The sequence below is a fragment of the Melanotaenia boesemani genome, chromosome 23, assembly GCF_017639745.1.
Source record: "Melanotaenia boesemani isolate fMelBoe1 chromosome 23, fMelBoe1.pri, whole genome shotgun sequence".
In the NCBI taxonomy this organism is placed as follows: Eukaryota; Metazoa; Chordata; class Actinopteri; order Atheriniformes; family Melanotaeniidae; genus Melanotaenia; species Melanotaenia boesemani.
This window is the reverse complement of record NC_055704.1, coordinates 19,395,821-19,416,702: the sequence shown is the minus strand read 5'-3', so window position 1 is coordinate 19,416,702 and position 20,882 is coordinate 19,395,821. Positions and strand designations below refer to the sequence as shown.

At 37.5% G+C, this 20,882-nt stretch overlaps 1 protein-coding gene across 7 annotated transcripts in view; it reads right to left on the bottom strand.

The window, feature by feature from the left end:
• Nucleotides 1–20,882, bottom strand: part of grm8a (glutamate receptor, metabotropic 8a) — a 272,948-nt gene that overhangs the window by 67,614 nt on the left and 184,452 nt on the right. For all 7 annotated transcript variants that reach the window (XM_041977614.1, XM_041977615.1, XM_041977617.1 and 4 more), the window contains 3 exons: nucleotides 19,560–19,695; nucleotides 19,054–19,208; nucleotides 15,689–15,826 (listed from right to left, as the gene is read on the bottom strand). In XM_041977614.1, coding sequence (XP_041833548.1) covers nucleotides 15,689–15,826; nucleotides 19,054–19,208; nucleotides 19,560–19,695 — 429 coding nt within the window. The remainder of the gene's footprint in view (nucleotides 1–15,688; nucleotides 15,827–19,053; nucleotides 19,209–19,559; nucleotides 19,696–20,882) is intronic.

Genomic DNA, 20,882 nt, shown 5'->3' with positions numbered 1-20,882 from the left:
CTGCCCTGAGACAGCTAAACGACTGTTACTGTTATGAGTAGCGCTAACTGGAAAGATACTCCTGTGTCTGTTTCCTGGGATTGCATCAGGTGTTGAAACTGGAGCAAAGGATGTATATATGTGTGTGTGTGTGTGAGAAGTCTAATACAATGCAGCTTTGTTGAATCTGTCCACACATAGTCAGCAGCTTGTAGGAGCATGTGACGTCAATGAAATCCATTTACTTTGTTTCTGAAAATTAGATGTGCAGGTGCAAAGCTAAAAATAAAGCTTTGCCGCAGTCTTTGATGCGTTGATTCCAAAATTCATTATGGTGCACTTTTGAGAGAACTGTGGAAGAGATAGATGGGAATCCAGCTTGAGATGAATAAAATGTTTACATGTTGATATGCAGTCTGTCAGTGTTGTAGGCATTAAACTCTATTCCATTTTCCAGCCAGCAGCAGCTAAATTAAATTCAGCCTTTCTGCTTTCTGTTAATGACATCGGAGACCACAGGCAGCTTGGTTGGTTGGCTGCTAAGTAAGAGAGGATTTGCACTAAAATTCTGAGTTAAAAAAAAATACTGAGGCAGAAGTACAGATGAAAAGTAGCTTTTGATGTCTCATAAAATTTCTGCAAACCAAAATCTGCATGAGGAGGCAATCATCTCTATATCTGTCTGCGAGTCATTTTTGCATTTTGTGGTTGATTATTTGTTCATGTTGCATAGGAATGGAGGCTAGGTGCTGTGAGGTGTTCAGATCTGTACAAATGCATGCCTCATCTGGGTTCTGCTTAAAAGGCCACAGGCATGGAGAGAATGAAATGTTCAAAAAAATGTTTTCATGTTGAAAGTTTTATATGAAATGAGATTATTGGCTGTTTGTTCATTCTGACACCTGCTATTATAAATAAATATTATTGTTGGATGACGTATAAACTAATAAATTTTAAGACAACAATAAGTCAAGGTGCTTTAAAGGAAGTTTTTCTAGATTAATTTATATTTTCCATCATTTACAATATAGATTTTTTTGTCTTGATTTTTATTAACAGCTCTTCAGATGCCTTTTAAAACTGCATGAAAGCACAGTGGCATCTTCCAACTTGCCACTTCAACCCTGGTGCAGTGTATGACTCACTGATAAGAACAGAAGGACTGCAGATAAAAGACAAAGATTTATTCACAAAGCTTGAAATAAAAAGAGAATTCTGAGCAATAAGCTACAGATTTACATAATAAATGTAAAATAAATTGCTATTTTTTGTCTTCCTATTCAGGCACAGAGAAAATTTTTGTAACAGACTATGATCATGTTATTTTTCTCTTCACTTCAGAACATGTTTGGGAGTCTCAAAAACTCAAATAAAACACAACCCTGACATTTTGAGTTGTTCAGAATTCCAGGAGAAAGTTATGTCCAGTGTCATCCGGTTGTATCTCATAATTTTAAGCTCAGGTGATGCTGAATTTGTTGCACCTTAAAAATTGAGGAGTTAAAAAACTCTTATTATTTGTTTTGCAAAAGACATATTCGAATCAAATCTATATTAATATAGTCAACATAAGAAATACGCTCTGCCCGTGTTTATTTTATTTCAATCTGTCATTAAATGCACCATCAGTGCAGTACCAATGTCACTGCAAAAATCAAAGGTTAAATACTGGCCATATAAATTATAATTATTAATTTTAGCCACAAAAAAAAAAAGAAGAAAACATGCTTTGTATGTTTAAATAGCTTGGACCAGCTCAACACACGACTTGCAGCTACATTGTGGCTAAGAGAGAGATCAATCACCTGCCAGCTGTCGCTGGTCAAACAGCAAAAGAAGTATATGAGTGTGTGGTCGGAGCACTCATTATTTACAATAACAACCTCTCTCATGCCATAAAAACTTTGTCCAAGGCTTATTAAGTACTAAAGATATCAATAGAGTCAAACCCTGAGGAAGAAAGGGTGGAGAAGAGTTGTCACTTCACATCTCCAGAATCATCTACTTGACCAGAAGTGTAAGTGTAAAGTGTAAAGATTTGTTACAAAATGAAGAAATAAAAGGGGAGCATTGGTGTCCTTTAAATATGTGACACATATACATTTCTCAGCCTCAATATTGAAATGGCTGACATGTAAAGTGTCCAGAACTACTAACCCTGTTCCAATGCAATGTTCTGCAGTGAAAAGCGGCACCATGGGATTTACACTGATGCTACTTTGACATTTGCTACTTACCTAAACACTTTTGCAGCAAGACATTTTATCTGCTTTGTGCCATCTAAAAGCTGCTTAGGAAAGGCTCAAAGTACACGATAATGAGCCTAAGGTATTCATCCACTCTCCAAACTCTCAACATTCTGACTGATTACGGCTCCTTCGGTAGCACAAGGACATCCTACTCAATATAAGGCTGATGGTAATAATATTTTAGATGACTCCTATATTTTCTAATAAAGCTACTAGTCAATGATTTCAGGGGGATGCCAGACTCTTTCAATCCCCTAGTAGCAGAGAAAGAGTGAAGGGTCATGGGAGTTCTGTTGAGTCAAATATGCTAGTCTGACTGGAGCATTGATCCTTTATTGGACTGAGATTTGTCCAAGTCAGAGTCTATTGCTGTTCTGTGTTTGGTAAATCAATGGATCTGTCCATGGTGCTGAAGCAGCAGACAGATTTAAATTTAGGCAATTTTCTCTCCATCATGATCAAAGTGCCAAGCAACAACATATACTGTAGATGTCTACAAGGAGGATTATTGCAAGCTGTTCTGTACAAGAATCTTATAAATATTACATCTCTATGTAAACACAACCGGTCAAGCAACATGGCTGCATAGAGGATTTACTTTGTAGATGTGATATGTAAACTAATTGTGAAAGTTTTCAGAGACGTGTAAAACATGTGTCAACAATTGGATGTTGGGGGTGTAGCATTAGAAGAAGTCATCGCTTATAAACACACAGTTCAAGACTATCCTGACTCCCATTAAAGGCCATTGTTTGGTTAAAAATCAGCACCAAAAAGTACTTGGCATGTTATGACAATTCATGGTTTGTCTGAAAATGCAGCTTATATTGCAAACCAAACATTTAAAAAAATGTAAAAGTTTAACTTTAGATGACTAGAATTTCAATTCTATTCAACGTTACATTAATCAAAATCACAAATTTCATTACCAAATGCCGTGTCTTTTATATTCTATTATATTGTAATGTAAAAGCAGCACTTCCACATCAGCAGCTGCGGTTATATCTCCAGACAAATTTACCAAGAGGTTCCACAATGAGCAAAACCACTAAAAGTGCAAGCTTCACTGACTTGCTATAGCAAAGCTAGAGCTGTATCCAGTATAAACACAAACCATTAAATTAAGGCAGTGAGGTGAGACTAAAGCTAGAATGGCTAAGTGCTTTGATGGATGCCTTCATGGACCAGTGTGTCATGCAGATTTTACACATATAGTGATTGATTGCAGCACAGATGACAGACAGATTAATGGTTTCAACAAGCTTCTTAATTAAACATCAATTTGGAACATACATCCAATCCCCCTCTTCACAAAGCTCATCACCTAAAAGTACTTTTTAATGTATGGCTGTTATTCTCCTTTCTTCTTTATGCATGTTTGCTCAAATTATGGAGGTTTTTTGTAAATGTAAAAGGAGGAAATTTGTTTATATACCTCAGAAAAATGAAAACTCCGATCAGATGTAGATGAATATATTTACATAAAGGTTCCATAATTAGCCTCTCTCCCATTTATCAGAGTTGTTTGAAAGACATTAAGGAAAGACATTAAGGAGATGACAGGAGATGCTGCCTACACACTACATCATCTCTATACATTTATAACTCGTTATTACAGCACAGATACGCTTTCTTAATATGTTTTTGCTTTACAATATAAAAGTGCCCCACCAACTCATGCAAACCCCCACATTTGTTCTAACCCTACTCTGGCTCAGAGCGAGCTTTGAGGCTAATCTTCCAAGAAGAAATGAGTAATCAATCGAAGAGAATAGGAAATGAGTATAAGACAGAAAATGTTCTCTGCATACTTTGACAAGACAGCATTAAAGCCTGGGGTTATGTCAATAAAATGCTGCACAAATACAAATTCATCGCATTCAAGTCGGCCTGAGATTTAGAGTTTGAACCAATATAACCAAGTGTTTGTATGTGTGTTACTAATCTGGTGTTTGCATTCTGCCTGTGCAGAATACAAGAAAATCATTATTTTTCTTGAATTATACAAAACATTTAACACAGTCTAAACAAACATACTGTTTTATATTCTAGTATGATTCATCTGCCAGCGTTCAGATCAGAAGCCCCCTACATTGGTTGTGCACATAAAATATATTTTTGGGAGTTCGAAACAACATTATGTGACTTTACTGTAATGACTGTAATGAAAACCGCCTCTTCAGATGGTAAAATTTAGTTGTTTCTATTTTTTAAATGCAATTTTTATGGGTAAACAATGGCTTAAAATGCCACCTTGCAGCTTAAACTAGCCTAAATGTGACATATCGTGACAATTTCTTAGGTATTATGATGAAACAGTTTCAGACTTTTATTGCGTGTCAACATTTTTCTCCATGTTTTGCTACATTGGTTTTGGATTTGTGTTTTTGAAGGCTGTAGAAGTAACATGGGACTGCATTCTTTCCCTGTTGATCCTCATGTTCATCCACCTGTTCATCCTGTAGCTGAGCAGAGGTGAGCCACAGCAGCAGATGACAACATCTGCATGCAACCCCTGCATATTTACTGAAACACAGTAAAAATATAGGTTTGCAACAAACATGACTTTTTCCAACATTGTGTAAGTTAAGATGAGAGTTTTTTCATCTGCCACCTGTCTTCACCTCAATCCTGCCTGTTTCCCAAACCATCTGAACCTTCTGAATCATCATGCTCTCATAGGTCTGCAAAATGACGTAGCCTGTTTGATATGAGCAAAGTGTTGTAACAGTTAGTATTCCTACAGTATATAATATATGGACTAATAATGTTTTCCTCCAGCTCCTCTTAGCCTTTTGCATTTTTAAAAGTTTGCAGTGGGTGGAGTTACTCAAAAGCAGAAGGGTGTAGTTATACTTTAAAGGTATAACCACCTTAAAATGCTTCAATTTCAACTAAAACTAATTTTTATGGATTAAAGACTTGAGACTGTTTTCCTGGACTACTTTTACTGAACCCTTGCTGATGTAACAGTGCTATTTGTGTTGCTGTATCATCTACTACTGGAGTATAGTATGGATTAAAAATTAAATTGGAATGGTAAATATCATTCAAATCCCAAGATGCCTGCCTTTCCAATGGTGTGTAGCATGAGTAGGTACTCGGAAAGTAGACTGAGTAAAATACATATTAATTTCTCACATCCCACCTACAGGAAATCAGGTAACAATAGTTTAGTTATTCTACAAGTGTTACTTCTGACAATGCAGGGTTTCCCAAAGTGGTAAAGTAGTAGTCCCAGAACATATCTATGTGGCAACATGACAGTAAAACTTTCTCCAATAAAAAAAAAAAAAAATAATATTGTGCATTTGAAAATCTGAGCAAACATTTCGCCAAATTTTAAGTACTTAAATGGCCAAAGAAAGCATTAGGTGCAGCAGTAGAATGAACAAAGTCAAAATGAGGCCTGGATGTAAAAATAAAAACCGATAAAAGGGCAGGGTTATGCCTGGGCTCAAACATGAGTTATATGCTTTGGGTTCAGGTGTTTATCTCCTCTTCTTCCTCCTCCTCCTCCTCTTCCTATTCTTTTACCATGGTCTGTTTCAATTGTTCATAGACGATTTATAGAATTTTCCCTTACTGTTGTTTTTACTACTGGCACAAGTGCCAAGAATCACTTTCCACCTCTGAAAGATAACTGGCTAATTGCAGCCATAGAGCAGCTCCTTGTGCATCTACAAGTGGCATTTTGGGAATGGTAGTTCAGTTTGGGTCTATATAACTGAATAAGTAATTAAAAACCTTCCGTTAAAAGTTAATTACAATGAAACTTTTGCAGAGTTTCATTGTTAAGAAACAAATTTTGCTCATTATCATCACTCACTATTGCAAACCTTGACAGTCCTGGTCAAAATATTTGGCACCCTGAAAGAAAAGTATGAGAACTACAAATCTTTAGAAACAGATGCAATTTAACTTAAAAAAAATTACACTTGCTAAACAACAAAAAGCCAATAAAATAAATAACTAGTCATTTTTTCAGGGATTGGGACCAGGATACAAGGTGGAAAGACACAAATTCATGACTTACAGAGATGGATGAAGGTAGGAGGATTGTTTAATTAAACAGTACACATTGCAGGAGTTGGAACACTGGGAACTAAAATAACCAAACTATGAAAACTGGAACACTAAGACTGGAAGAACAAAGACTACAGAACACAGCAGACTTACTGCTGAGTAACACACAATGAACAGCACGAAGAAAGGAAGACCTGGAGCATGTTTACATTACAAGACAAGAAGCAGGTGTGACAATTAATGATCGGAAACAGGAACAGGAAGTAAAGCGCACAGAAGACACAAGAGGAAACAACTTTTCAAAATAACACAAGAAATAAGGCAGCATTAAAAAATGGCAAAAGACCATAAAACTAAATAGACGGCAACAGACCATGTCACTGTTTCAGATTACTTCACAGAGTCTGAAGCTCTTTAGATTTCTTAGGTGATGTTTAAACTGCTGCAAAGCCTGTGAAACAGCTGGCTGGAAAATCATATTCCTGTAACCACCCTGTATGCATATCACTTGTCTTTAGGTTTATTAATACAAAACTATGGAAATTTTATTAAAAACATACACATGCCCATTCAAGATGTACTTTAGGTTTTTTTTTTTTTTCAGCTTGTAGGATTACAAGTGCAATGATCCAATCACTGATGTGGTTAAAGCTGCAAAAATATTAGAATCTATCAGACTTTAGAGTTCTCATTGATCTGCCCTCTTATCCTCGTCTTTCATCCATGTTTCTTTCCCTCCTCAAACCTGCTGTCTGACAGCAGCCAGGGTGTTTTCTGCTTCATAAAGATCAATTTCCAGCAGAGCACCTCTTTTCATGAATAATGTGATTCCACTGACATATGTGGCTAATTTACTATATATTACATCTCTACATTATTACTGATATATATTACCACTGATAGTACACTCAGCCAATATAAATTATTTATTAGTCATTATTCATATTTTGCTGAATCATTGCCGCATGACTTAGCTTGTCTCTCTCTTTTCTCTGCATTTCACTTTTTTCATTTCCTTTTGTCATTTTGCTTCTTTTCTATCTTCATTCTATAGTTTTCACTTGACCAAATGTCATGTTGGTGTCACTGCAGGAATGTGTTATTGTATTTATGTAAATGAAGTCAGGAAAAAGAGAAGATGAGACTGGAACTTGTGAAAAAAAGGGCTGGGAGAGAAGAGATTTGGTGGCTAGAAGGGTGCAGCTATTCTCATGTCATATCAGTTGGGCAGAATTAGTTTTGTCCAACTTAATACAGAATTATACATCAATCCGTAGGCACAAATATGCACGAACACCTGACATTACTGCACATTCTTACACAAATGCTGATATCCTTTAACCTCATATAATCAGGCTGGTGGTGTCGTGATAAATTTGACTCATAAAAATGCCACCTGTATAGATCTCTTTGCAGAAGTCGTTTACCTTTTAACATTTCAATCATCCCTTAGTGGTATCCATAAAATGTCATCTTTTTTTTTTTTTTTCTTTTTTTTATAGCAGTTGTAAAAGTGTTATATTAAAAGGTGTTAAAAAAAAAGAAATATGTCACCAATCTTTAATTTTTTATTTCCATTTTTTACAGTGTCAAATTAAAAAAGGGAGAAAAAAATTGAGGCAAGAATTTGGTCATTGGTTAGTGGAACCACCATTTATCACAGTTTATAAAGAACTGAGAGGCTTTTATCTTGTTTGAGTCCACTGAGCCTTTCTGGAGATAGTATCTCATTGTTGTGAGATTTTAAGCAACCATACATGTGTTGCCGTTTTCCTGCATAGCCTATATGGAAAATGTGAAGACCTTGGGCTTGCACCACTTGAAGAAGTCTATTCCAGTTGATGAGCTGTGTTTAAGGGTCATTTTGACTTTTTTTTCCCCCTAAAAACACATTTTTGTAAATGATAACTTAACTTCATCAGTTTGCAGGTTTGTTTAACTTGCAAACATTTGATGTTTAGTTTTGCAGTAAGGATACAACAACAGTTATCTTATAAATGGGGATGTGTGTAGGAGTGGAATAAAATGGTGCGTGTACCCCTCAAGCATGCAGAATGTGTGAATATGTATGTCCTTGTGGTGTGCACAGAAACACTAATGCATTCAAATAGCAACAAATGGCTTCATGTAAACATCCACACAGATGAGGTTTATCCCACTACAACTAACAGCTCTTTATTGCAAGACTGCCTCTCATAAATCAGCCATAAGCCACACATTCATGCACATTCACTCAGGAAGCAGTTAGATAACCATGTCCTCTACAGAACATAAAAAAAAGGATCATTTCACTGCAGGTAAGACACTTTATCTCAGCTAGTGAAAGCTTTCCCCGCAGAGAGACGTCAAGCTCTGTCTGTGATCTGTGTGTCCACTCCTGTCCATCTCTAATTGTCCATCAGGTTCTCCGTCTGTGTTTGTCTCCATCTATCAGTCTGTTCAGCCCTAAAGCCTTTTCACAGGGGAGGGAAGAGTTTATTCAGCCTGTGAGCCTAATAACTTCCAGTCCCTATCGACCTCGTTAGGATATGGTCTATTTGCAACGAGTGAACAAGTGTTTGTATGCAAGAGTAAATGCATGCTGAGCTAAGTCGGGATGTAATTAACTCCTGGAACGGTAGTATGCATCTCAGACAGACAGATCAAATCACTGGTGTAGGATAGAGATTTTGCATCATCAAAAGCATCAGTTTTGCTGAGTAAGAAAAGCACTGCAAGTTCAGAAAGCAAGGGCATCAAACTATTGCTTAGTAGCCTTTAGAAGATAAATTGCCAATTAATAACAGTCTATAAAGTATTAATTATTTAAGCTGAACTAGGGAAATATAAAACTCCTTGTGAGGAGGGTAGGCATTTAATAATCTTCAATGTTTTGCCTTTTAGGAAGTATGTTAAAGCATAGCCTTCATCAGGCAGCTGCAAAAGAAACTAGTCTCATGGTAATATCTGGCACATGAGGCAACGTAGCCCACAGAGTTAAACCCATATGTACGTATGTATGTATATGTATATATATATATATATATATATATATATATATATATATATATATATATATATATATATATATATAAGATTGCATACATACATAAATTTTATTATGTAAAGACCAAGATTGAAAATATTTGTTTGATGTGCAAGATGTTTGAGCTGTTTGAGCTGTGAGGCAAGCCTGCATGAGAAACTGTCATGCAACCATGGCCAGTATAGTCGCATGGGGTCCAGCGTACCTTGGAAAGCTATTTTCACTGAAAACAGTCCCCCTGTGGCTTCCAGAGATGTAACTTGAAACTTTGATATACAGGTAAGAAGTCATATCAACTGAGAAATGAAATACAACTGAAGCACAGCTGAGTTTTCTGGACACAAGGTCACTGTGTATCAGATTGACTGAACAAATGTGGATGTGTGTTGTGGTCAGATGAGACCATGTTTCACATACTTTTGGGTAATAGCAATGTCAGGTTCCATGTACAAAAAAATAGAAAAAAAACATGCAGCCTGTCATAAGAGAAAGTGGTAAAAGCCAGTGTGTGATGGTTTAGGTAAGCATCAGTGTGTATCCCATGTATACCGTACATATAAGATACCATTCATGCAGAGGTGTGTATTATATTTGCAAACATTACATTAACTTATTTTCCAGAAGGTAATTGTTCATTTCAGCAGGACAATGCCTGACCTCATGCACAACAGGGTGGCCTCATTGACATAATGTGTCCTGATCCGTTTCCCACTAAAAATAAATGGCACATAATAAAGAGGAAAATCAGTAACAATGATACGTAAGCAGCTAAAAATACATTTAGCAGGAAAGGACACAGCTTTTTTTTGCAAAACTCCAAGAGTTAATTAAAATCAATTCCCTCACAAATACAAAGTGTAATTAAAGGGAAGGGATGTGTAACTAAATAGTAAACATGTCCGTATCCTAACTGTCTAAGTGTGTTCCCGGCATCGAGTTTAAATTTGGTACATATAACGAAATTGGTCAGTGAGGACACAGAAAACTATTTATTTGGCTTCTTTCTTTAAAATAAAATATTTTTTAAAAGTGAACAAATTACAGATTTAAGCTTCTAATACATTTTTTTTTTTAAAATAGCCCAAATTTTCTGAAAATAAGAAAGTTGATATAATAAAGGGAATATTGCCTTTGCACTGCATGCATCTTGTATTTTGTACTGTATTTGGACCTACATCCAATATACTATTTTATATTTTTTATATATACATGTAGCTGAGCCTATGCAGCATACAAGATTCAGGTACAAAGTACTGTTTATGGCATTATAAAAAATCAATATTATTACAAAATGCTCTGCAGAAAACAGCTCTTCTTTAAGAGTTAACAAGCATAATTATTTACATTTAATGTAACACTCATTAAAGTCAACTAATTTGTCACATATACACATTATTTATATATATATATATATACATATAACAAATCTGATTTGCTTCTATGACCATGTGAGCAATTTAAGCTGCAACTAAAACACAAAGTATGCAGGGCCAGACTGGGACACATAATCAGGTTAGGAGTCAAACACTCACCCAGGCCATCCTTTCTCATACACTGCATGTACAGTATATGCACACACTCATGCAAGTGTAAATACACACATATATGGTCTATGTAATCACCAACGCTCATTATTTTAGACAAACTACAAACCATTAGTCCAGTGCTTTACATGATATGATTTGTGTAACAAAAATGAAAAAGTCAACTCAACTTAGCTAACAACTTTGCAAATAACTAGCAACTTTGAGAGGGACTCCTAAAATTTTTCAGACAGGCAATCTACCTGTGGAGGCATGTTTGGACCAGCAGAACACACTAAATGTTTCATGCAGTAAAAAATGTCTTTACCATGTAAAAAGAAACACACCCACAAACAACTAGCCACAAACCTGAGGTATACATCTCCTGCCACAACAGATGTGTGTGTAGATGTGCTTCCACACCTGGTTTTCTCCTGTTTTGTTTATGTGTGTGTGGGAAACACAGAACAAGGATGTGATGATTTAGAGATCAGAATGAGTCACGCTGTGATGAGGCTCTGTGAGGAGTAATGAATCCATCCTGCAAAGCATGATTACACACAGAAGGAAGCATGACAGAAAGCAAAACTGTGACAAGTCATGGCTTAAAACACATTTGAGACCCAAACAAATGAGAAAAAAAGAAGATGAACAATGGTCATATTCACCGGGTGGTCTGGCAGGTAACAGTTGCATGTAGATTGTGTGTATGTGGGTGAGAAAGTGAGAAAGATGGAGCTTGCCAACAGAACATACACCTGTATCTTTGGAGTGGTATAAGTAATGAACACAGCCCGTGCACTCGTTTGTGATTTTATCTGCAGCCTCTGGGAACATGAGTGTGTGTGAGCATGCAGGCTTATCTGTGATCAGGTGTCTGCCTCAGCCAGCTTCCCCTCAGGCATCAGTTTTACCTGACTGCACACTTTCAGCAGAACAGACTTTTACTCCAGCTTTTGAGTCAGTCGTCCGAGCTCGAGTGCTTACAAGCCATTTGTGAGAGTCATGGGGTTCCCTTTTCTTGTGTGAGCTATTTTCTTGCTTAAAAAAGGAACTTATGAATGTCGAATGGTGCAGTAATGATGTATAATTAAATCATTAAAATTATTTTTTGGGAGTGGAGAACATATGTCTGATGTTAGTGGTCACAGCACCAACAATGGAGATATTACAAACTGAGAGTTATTGTGTAGCAACTACAACACTATTCTAATATTGCTTTATGTAACTTTAATAATGGCACAAAGTTAAATAAAAACATGCAGCTGAAAGTAGGATTTTAGGCTTCTTTTATTTAAAAGAAAAAGTTGAATGAGACAAAATAATTATTCAGGAAAGAATAAAATACTCTTTTTTTTTATTAGAAAAATAGATTTTTCTAATTATGGAGAGGCCTTGCAACCTCTAAACAGCTGCAAACTAATTTAACAGGTCAATCAATTCCATCAAAGTGACAGTGTGTGTTTACTGATGGGATTTCTTTTATAATGACTAGAGTGCAACCACATAATGGAAAGAACAACAGTGTATTAGCTTCTTTTATTCTCAGTTGCATCATTCATCTCAGTACCTGTATGGGGGGGGGGCGACATTATGTAATGTTAAAAACCTGATCATTTATTTTACTGATGGCCTCAGATATAGAGGGATTGTTTGAATTATTTCATGCACACACACACAGCAGTATATCTAGTTGATTTTCAACTATTTGGATGTGGAAATTCAATTTGCAAGCCATCCGATTTATTAAAGCTGAAATGCAGAAAGAAGTCTACAGCTATAAATGTGTGAATACTGGGCAAGAAAATTGCTTTAATGCTGTCGTTAAAAAGGTTTCTTGGCTGTGCTGCTACCTTTTCATTCATGCAAACAGGGTTTACACAACAGGGACTGCAGACATGGGAGTCTGTACTTGCTGTATGTCTCAGTCCTGTAAAGGCAGCCTGACAGTGTGGCTGATCATTTTGATGCTACAGCTTTAACTTCACATATGTAGAAATTTTTGTTTCTAAAAAACTACACTTTGTTCTCCAACTTTGCAGGATACATCTGTGATATGTTCATAGAGTATAAACCTAGCAGAGCTCTTAGATCCAAAGACTGGTCAACTAGTCCAGACTAGAATCCAGACTAAACATGGAGAAGCAGCATTTACTTGTTAGGCTGTAAACAAGTGGAAAAAAACTGTTAAAAAAAATATTTTCTAATGCGCCTATGCATGAAATCTGCATGCTAACTTTTAACTTATCTTGCTTTAAATAATTTCAATTTAATTTGGGATTTTATTGTGATTTTTGCCATTTGTTGCTGCCTTTTACAACCTTTTAATGCTTTCTTTGCACCCTAGTGAAATGCTTTTTATGTTTCATGTACATGAAATGTGCTGTACTAAGAAACTTGCCTTGTCTTAAAACTCTGGGCTTCTGACTCAGTTTGATGGCACACTGATACTCATTATACATTTTCCTGTGGTGATCATTGCCCTGCAGCCTCGCAGGGCTTAGAAACCACACTTCATAACTTTGTATTCCAGCATGGAGCATCACATGACAGCTGTGTTTTACTTTACGGCATTGTGTCACACCCCAGCAACTGAATATTAACACACTGGATGTTTTGAATACTGATTCCAAGTCCAACAGCGTCTTAAAGAGGCCCTTTTATGTGTCTGACACTTCTCTTAACTCCTCTAGTTAGAACTTCATGTTATAACACAATTTACACTGTTCAATAAAGATGATAAATGATAATGACGGTGTTAGAAATTTGGTAAGGCACATCAACTCCTTCCTCCTTTTCTCAATTTGACTGTGATTTATAAGTCTGTTTACTCTAATTTGTTGTTTGGATTTTATTATAGTATATGTAACTGATTATCACTGCATTGTTGAGCTGTAATTTATACATCAAAACATGATTTTCCAACCTCTACTCCTGTTGGGTGTTTATCTACCCTTGTTGATACTATCTCACTTCCTATTTATCTTTCTGTCTAAGAGCAGCCACATGCAATAATCACAGCCATTTCCATATACTCTCATCAGCTGCATCACCACAGCGACCTTGAGCAGCCTGCTGCTGATTGGCTTTTCTGTTGATGATGTGAAGGCTGCAAATCCCAACAGTTGGAATTAATGGACTTTGTCACAGGAGGACAGGGCCCCTTGAAACGTACACACCCACACACAGATGCATTGGTTAGTAATACGGCCAATGGGAGTCATAGCCCTTACAAACCTAATTATGTGAACTGATGGCAGGCATCAGCTGGGGAATACTCACATTGCCACACACATAAACATAAAGATTTGATCAACTGGCACCCAAACTGCAGAGGTCATACTAACAAGTCATGTCCCATGCCATGCTAAATCTGCTCTAAGTATGACACTTATGGGCTGGTGACAGGCATAGACGCTGTGAAAGTGCACACACACTGTCACACGGGTTTCAAAGAACTTGCAGAGATCGGTCTTCTGTAAAATAACAAGTTAATAACAGGCTGCAAATATCCTCATATGATGGGAAAATACTAGTGAAACCACACAGATCACATAAACCTAATACTAGAAAATTACAGCAGGGAGTTGTTGATGACAAAACAAATTCACACACACAGACTCTGTGTTTCCATTTTTACAAGCACAGACTCCTACACTCATGAAAAGTTTCTTTCTTCAGTCAATGGGGGAGAAATGATGACGTCCCAGTTTGTAAAAGCAGTTATTAATGCTTCAAACATAACCATGAAATACATCATAAAAAAAAACAAAAAAAAAACTATACAATCACACACCTCTGATGCTCCAGTAAATTCAATTCTCTTTGAAACAACCTAGATCACCATGGTAACTAATACCAGACTCATGAGACAGAAGTACTGAATCTCATGTTATGACTGATGTTTATTAACATCAGATTTTTTTTATCTACAAATGACAGTAAGTCAATACTGGTTCATTCATTCAACTGACTGTGGGCTTAACTGTGGGGGGGGGGGGGGGCTGCCATAGGTCATGTTGCAGAGCAACAGGAGGAAAAGCGTTAACAGCCCTCTTCCCAATGACACACTCCATCTCCTAATGTGTATCTTAAAGTGTTCCCAGACCAGAAGGGATACATAATCCCTCTGATGTATTCTGGGTCTTCCCCAAGGTCCCGTCCCAGCTTGTCATGCTTGACAAACCTCCAAAGGGAGGCAGGTAGGCGGTGTTCCAGTCACATGCCCATATCACCTCAGCTGATTCCTTTCAATGTGGAGAAGCAGCAGCTCTCTTCAAAGCTCCCAGGATGCTTGAGCTCCTTACCCTTCACTAAGGCAGAGCCCTTCGCTCTCCGAAGGAACCTTAATTTAGTCCCTTGTGTCTATAATTTTATTCTTTTGGTCACGACCCAGCTCTCTTGACCATTGGTATGGGGTTGGAATGAAGATGGGCCAGCCCTTCTGTTCAGTTGGTGCAACAGCCATATTACTACTGACCCCACACTAGTCGATATTTGTAGGGTTAGATTTGGCATTGCTACAACAGGTCTGAAAGGGTTGGTCTGTAGACTGGGGTATTAGAAAGTGTTAAAGTTGCTTCTAGGGTGAACTGGCCTGTCTGGAATGTCATAAGCTGGGACATATAATTCTTGTATATCGATAAGATAAGATGAATAAAAACAATTATAACTATCAAGCTGTGTACTTTGTCAGGGGATAAAACTATAGAACATCTGTGTAATACAACAAACTTCCTCACATTGGCACAATCATCTTTCTATCAAAAAGAAAAAAAAAGGTCAATTAATACTTGTGCTTGTCGTTGATATCTGAAAAGAAAATGTAGGCTTATTTGTCCAAAAGCTGGAAAACAGTTATAGACAGGCATCTCAAACCATCTTACCTGTACATTTCTTCAGGCTCCCAGGTCTTTTGCCATGCATCCCCAGCTTACAGTTGAAGTTCTCCTCCCAGAACTCAGCAAACCAAACATTTCTTCTGTTGTTGGACAGCGAACGACTTCGGAAATAGCGGTCAAAAGCTGTGATGAAGACAAACAGGGTAAAAGTCAGAAACACACGGGGATGAGGGGCTTTTTCATTTTCGATACTGTACAGTATACTTCTCAAGTACTCATCCATAAGGAAGACTGAACCAGCAACACTCTGAATAAAAGATCACTTTTCAACACCTTATCTTGTCTTACAGTGTAAAATGAGGCTGAGACTTGTGCTTCAGGGGTTAAGGGCTTCAATTCAACCAAGCCTGACAGCACTGAAAAAGTCTGATGTTCACAGCAGTGTAATACACACTGACGCACAGACGTGTCTTATGAAAAACCCGTAGATGACTGAAAAGCCATTTCTGTGGAGCGTAACGAGAGAATGAGAGAAAGGGGAGAAAACATCTTAAATGCAGCTTTCACAACAGCTTGGCTGCTTGTCCAATTTAATAACTTCAGAAGAGGAAAGAGACACGGACAAAAACAATTCCCCACTAACAGGAATGGAAATGCATGTCAGCAGCTGGCGGGATGAAATGATGAGCCGGGCAAAAGACAGGGAGAAGGAATAAAACTCCTTGTACTTGTAGCACTTTTTTCACCGAGCATGTACAGGGAAATTAGGGAAAGAGCTTTTTGAAGAATTTCCATTGTTCTTGTAGAGCTTGATGCACAAAACAGCTGCAAAGAATGAGTTAAACTCATTTGCCAGCACAACATGCACTAGTTAAGCTGTAACAACGTGCATCTGTAACATCCAATGCAACCATCTGATTGACTCAGACACCCTGTGTCATGTCTGACTCGGTGTAAAAGCTGACAGGAGCTGCCTTGATTGATCACATCTTCTGTCACAGAAATGGGTTCTGTCTGCACCTGTGCTGCTTTACTGATAGATCGACCACTGGGAACAGTGGGTTCACTCCCCATGTTGCTCAACGGGAAGCACATGTCATATGAATCAAACGCTCCCCACTATGACAGCAGATGTGACGCTCATAAAAATTAAAATATAGGCATCAGTGATTCTTCGACTTTCTTTGGGGAGAAATAACTGGAAAGAAAACTGTTGTCACCAAGTGGGCACTTGTGTGGAAGCAGAAAGTTTCTACAATTATAGGCAGAATATTTAAAGAAACAAATTATTTTTTTTCTTTCTGACAGAGAGTAAGATAATAAACACCTTCACCATATCATCAAGTCAATGTGTTTGCTTCCTGCTGTGTCAAATGATGTGCTATGCAACCCCAGCTTTAGCTAAAGATGAGAGAACAAATTACAATGCCAGGAACTCTTAAAATTCAAGAAATTTAAAACAGCAAAGTATTTTGTGATGTCCACTTCTAATCTACACTCTAATTGTGCCTCAGCAAAAATATATATATAGTCCCAAACCCAGTCCCTTCTCACGACTTGGTCATCCATCTACATTTTGTAGAGGTACGGTGCCCCTTTTCCTTAAGGGATCATTGAGTATTATTCATCTAGCCATCCAAATGCCCCCAACACCACAGTTAAAGGACTTGATGACCACTTATCTTTGATGCCCATGAGAAAAGGTGTTCCTTGAATCTAAAAAGGGGTAGGGCCAGGTAATGGAGCTAAGTAGAGGGATTGAGTTTCACATTGCTCACCCATAACATTATAACCACTGAGAGGCATTTTAACAGAGCTGTCAAACTAGTAGCAACACCAATATAGTAACAGCCTTCCGACAGAGGATAGCAATGGACCACCCAGACACTGATTGGGAAGGGCTCAGAATAGTCCAAACGAGTTCACCTGACCTCCTAACTTCACAGATACCAATCTGATAAGATCTAATATAGTCTGTGGAAAGCTAGCCCAATCCACAAAGGACCCACAGCACAACCAAGGATATTTCTCTCACTTTCCATACAAGAAACTCTAAAGACCAAGTCATATTTTCACGGAGGTATCCATCTTATATACATATGTCTTACATGCATGGCATGATATTTTCCCATTTAACTTACTGTTATACAACCTGGTCACATACAACTGCAAGCACATTACAACCCACCATGTCTCTCTTTAAAAAAACACAATAAAATTGTTATCATGGTTAGAAAACCTCATCATTTTCACCTCAGCGACATTAAAAAAAAAAAAAAAAAAAAAAAAAAAAAAATACAGCATTCTCAGTTTTGACAACTATCAAAATTTCTTGGACACATGTCACATTTCTAAAGTACTGAATGGACTTGCACCTCCACCATTAAGCACCTGTATTTATAAAAATGAACAATAGCCGAATCACCAGGGCAATAACTGGAGGAGACTGTAATATTCCCAAACGATGAACAAAATTCCATGAAATCGTTACATCATTCAGAGCACACAATGCTAGAGTAAGCAATGGTTACACAGAAGTATGCATGGACCATAAGGTGTTCTGGCTGAAAAAGAGCAAGTCTGACTCTTTCAAAAGATCAGAATTAGATGGGTTCTACCACTTCTAGAAGTTACCAATTAGCATATTTTGCATGGTACTGAGATTCTTGCCAACGCAGTAACAAGCCTTTTCTTTTAATTTACATAAAGCCATTCTAGCTATAGCTAGACTTTGTGATAGACGAGGTAACCTTTAAATAAAACCATATTTCTGGAAAATGCAACTAGCTGACTAATTCCAAAGGAAAACCACTGGAACACTGGAACAGGTGAAAAATAACTAACTACTTCAGATGTTGAATCATCCCTTCTGTGAAGGCTGAAATCAAAAGCTGTTTATGGCATCTGTTAATGAATAATTGCACTATGTTGGTTCATATGACCAGTTGTATCTAACATATTGATACTTCAGAGGATACTCTTTTTTTAATTAATCTTATGTAGGTACCATCTCACTCTGTGCCCTTTTATCGTCTCTAGTGAGTGCATTCCTTATGTGGAGCTGACTTTGATTCATTTAAACTTCTACTTCTCTCCCTCACTCTCATTTTATATCTTGTTGCCTTAGTGGCCCTCCAGGAGTCAATTATCTAATAGGGAGCTCTGACAGGGAGCAAATGAGGAAGTCCTTCATGGCCTTCTGGCAAAAACGTGTTGGGGATCAAGAGTCTGTGTTTTTCCTCTGTTCACTTAATCTGATTTATCCGACTGAGTACACACATTGTCAGGCTCTTTGTCACAAGGCTTGATGCAAAGAAAATTAGATTGTTATAAGTTATTACCTGCATGCATCATGACTTTTTAACATGCTACCAACGTGTAAATCTAACTGTCTTTAAAGACATTCTTACCATCCACAGATGCTCGCTTAGGAAGAATAGTGATGGCACCCTCAGCCACTCTTTCCTGACCAATCACAGGAGAGATCTTGGAGCCCCAGCTGTCTGAACCCACCCACAGGAAGTGGCCAGTCTGGTTGTTCCTTTTAGCGGCATCAAGAACTCGTCTGTTTAAAAAGAAAAGCAGAAAATAAAATATTAAAGGATGGCAAAAAGAAGTATTTGGGTGCTTCAGAGGTGATCCTGTGGCCATGCAAGAACTCTTGTCTTAGCTACTTTAACTATGGTGGAACAATTCTAGGAGAATGGCTTGTTTAGGTTTTTGTAAATGAAAAGATTTCCCTGTCTAATTTTAATTCCTTCCCCAGTATCAGCACAATAAGAGGGCTAATAGGCATGCAGCTGACACGGCTGTTCTGTAGAATACATTGAAAATGAGAAAAAATAAGAAAAAAAAAAGTATGACTGAAAAACAATTTGAAAATCATGCAGCAAAACGTCAAGAGCACAGCACAAACCGTATATCGTCCTCATTAGCGAACATGATGATGGCCCTGGCATTGGAGGTCTCCAGCAGACGCCTGATGATCTTGTCAAATTCCCCTGGCCTGGGCTCCCTGGGGATCTTCAAGGACTGGGCGATACACACACCACCTGAGACAGAAAAAAGAAAAGAACAGAATGCATCATTTATGACAGTCACTGATTTGCACTTTTCATTCAGCGCTCATCATTCGCTTTCAGCCAGTCTTCCTTGATTCAGCTGCACTCATTTCATACAACTGGGTCCTGAACTCGGTTGAAAGCACTCAGTGTTGAGACCTTTGATGAAGGGCTCTGGTGCTTCCAGCAGCCACCCGAACAAGGGTAATTAGCATAGCAGTAGAAGCAGAAAGCAGAATAGCCAAGAAAATCCAAGACAGAGGACAAAGCGATATTGGGAAAGGGGTTTCAGGGGGTGTAAAAATACCATAGAAGAAGTATAACAGTCATGAAAAACAAAGTAAAAAAAGACAGAAATAAAGAAGTGGAAAACAAGCAAAGAACCACATTACAACAAAAAACTTAATAATTTACAGGAAACAGCAAAAAAATTATTTGTAATAAAGAAAAAAAACAGAAGAAAAACTGAGGTGAAAACAGAACTAATAATAAAAATGAAAATACATGCAAAATGCTTAAAATATTTGGTGCTGGAGGTTTTAATTGCAAGAGAGAACTTTGAAAAACAACAGGGGAAATATACATGGAACCAAACTGTTATTCAGAAATAACAACACTGTGGAGTGTGGGGTGAAGAATATCTGAACCCACATCAAACTGTGCACACCTTGTTTCCTGTTGCTAAGGAAAATTGTATTATTTCACTCACAATAAGCGTTAATTAGTTTTGATTCCCTCCAGCTATGCATACTGTTTAGCACTAATCCAGAGTTTAGATTTATGCACCGACCTGTGAACTGGCTATGTGGCATTCTGTCTTCAGTCCAGATCAATGTAAGGTGAGTACTTGTAATTATAAGGATTATTTCATTCTCATTTTAGTCTTTTGTCTCCATGTGCATGTGTACTTACATTTGTGTTTGTGTGTGAAAGAGAAAGTATGAATGATATCTTCTTTCTTCCCTGCCTTTTCCAGCCCATTTATTGAACATCTCTACAATCTGTCGCTTTCACTATATCACAATCTTTAATCACATACACTTGCATTTGTGGACAGACAGTCATGCAAACACCAGAGTGCATGACTGCTAAAACAAATACTCATTAGCTTCAAATTAAAAGCCTCTCAAGGCTAATCGCTAAAATGACAAAACCTGCACAGACACGGCATCTTCACC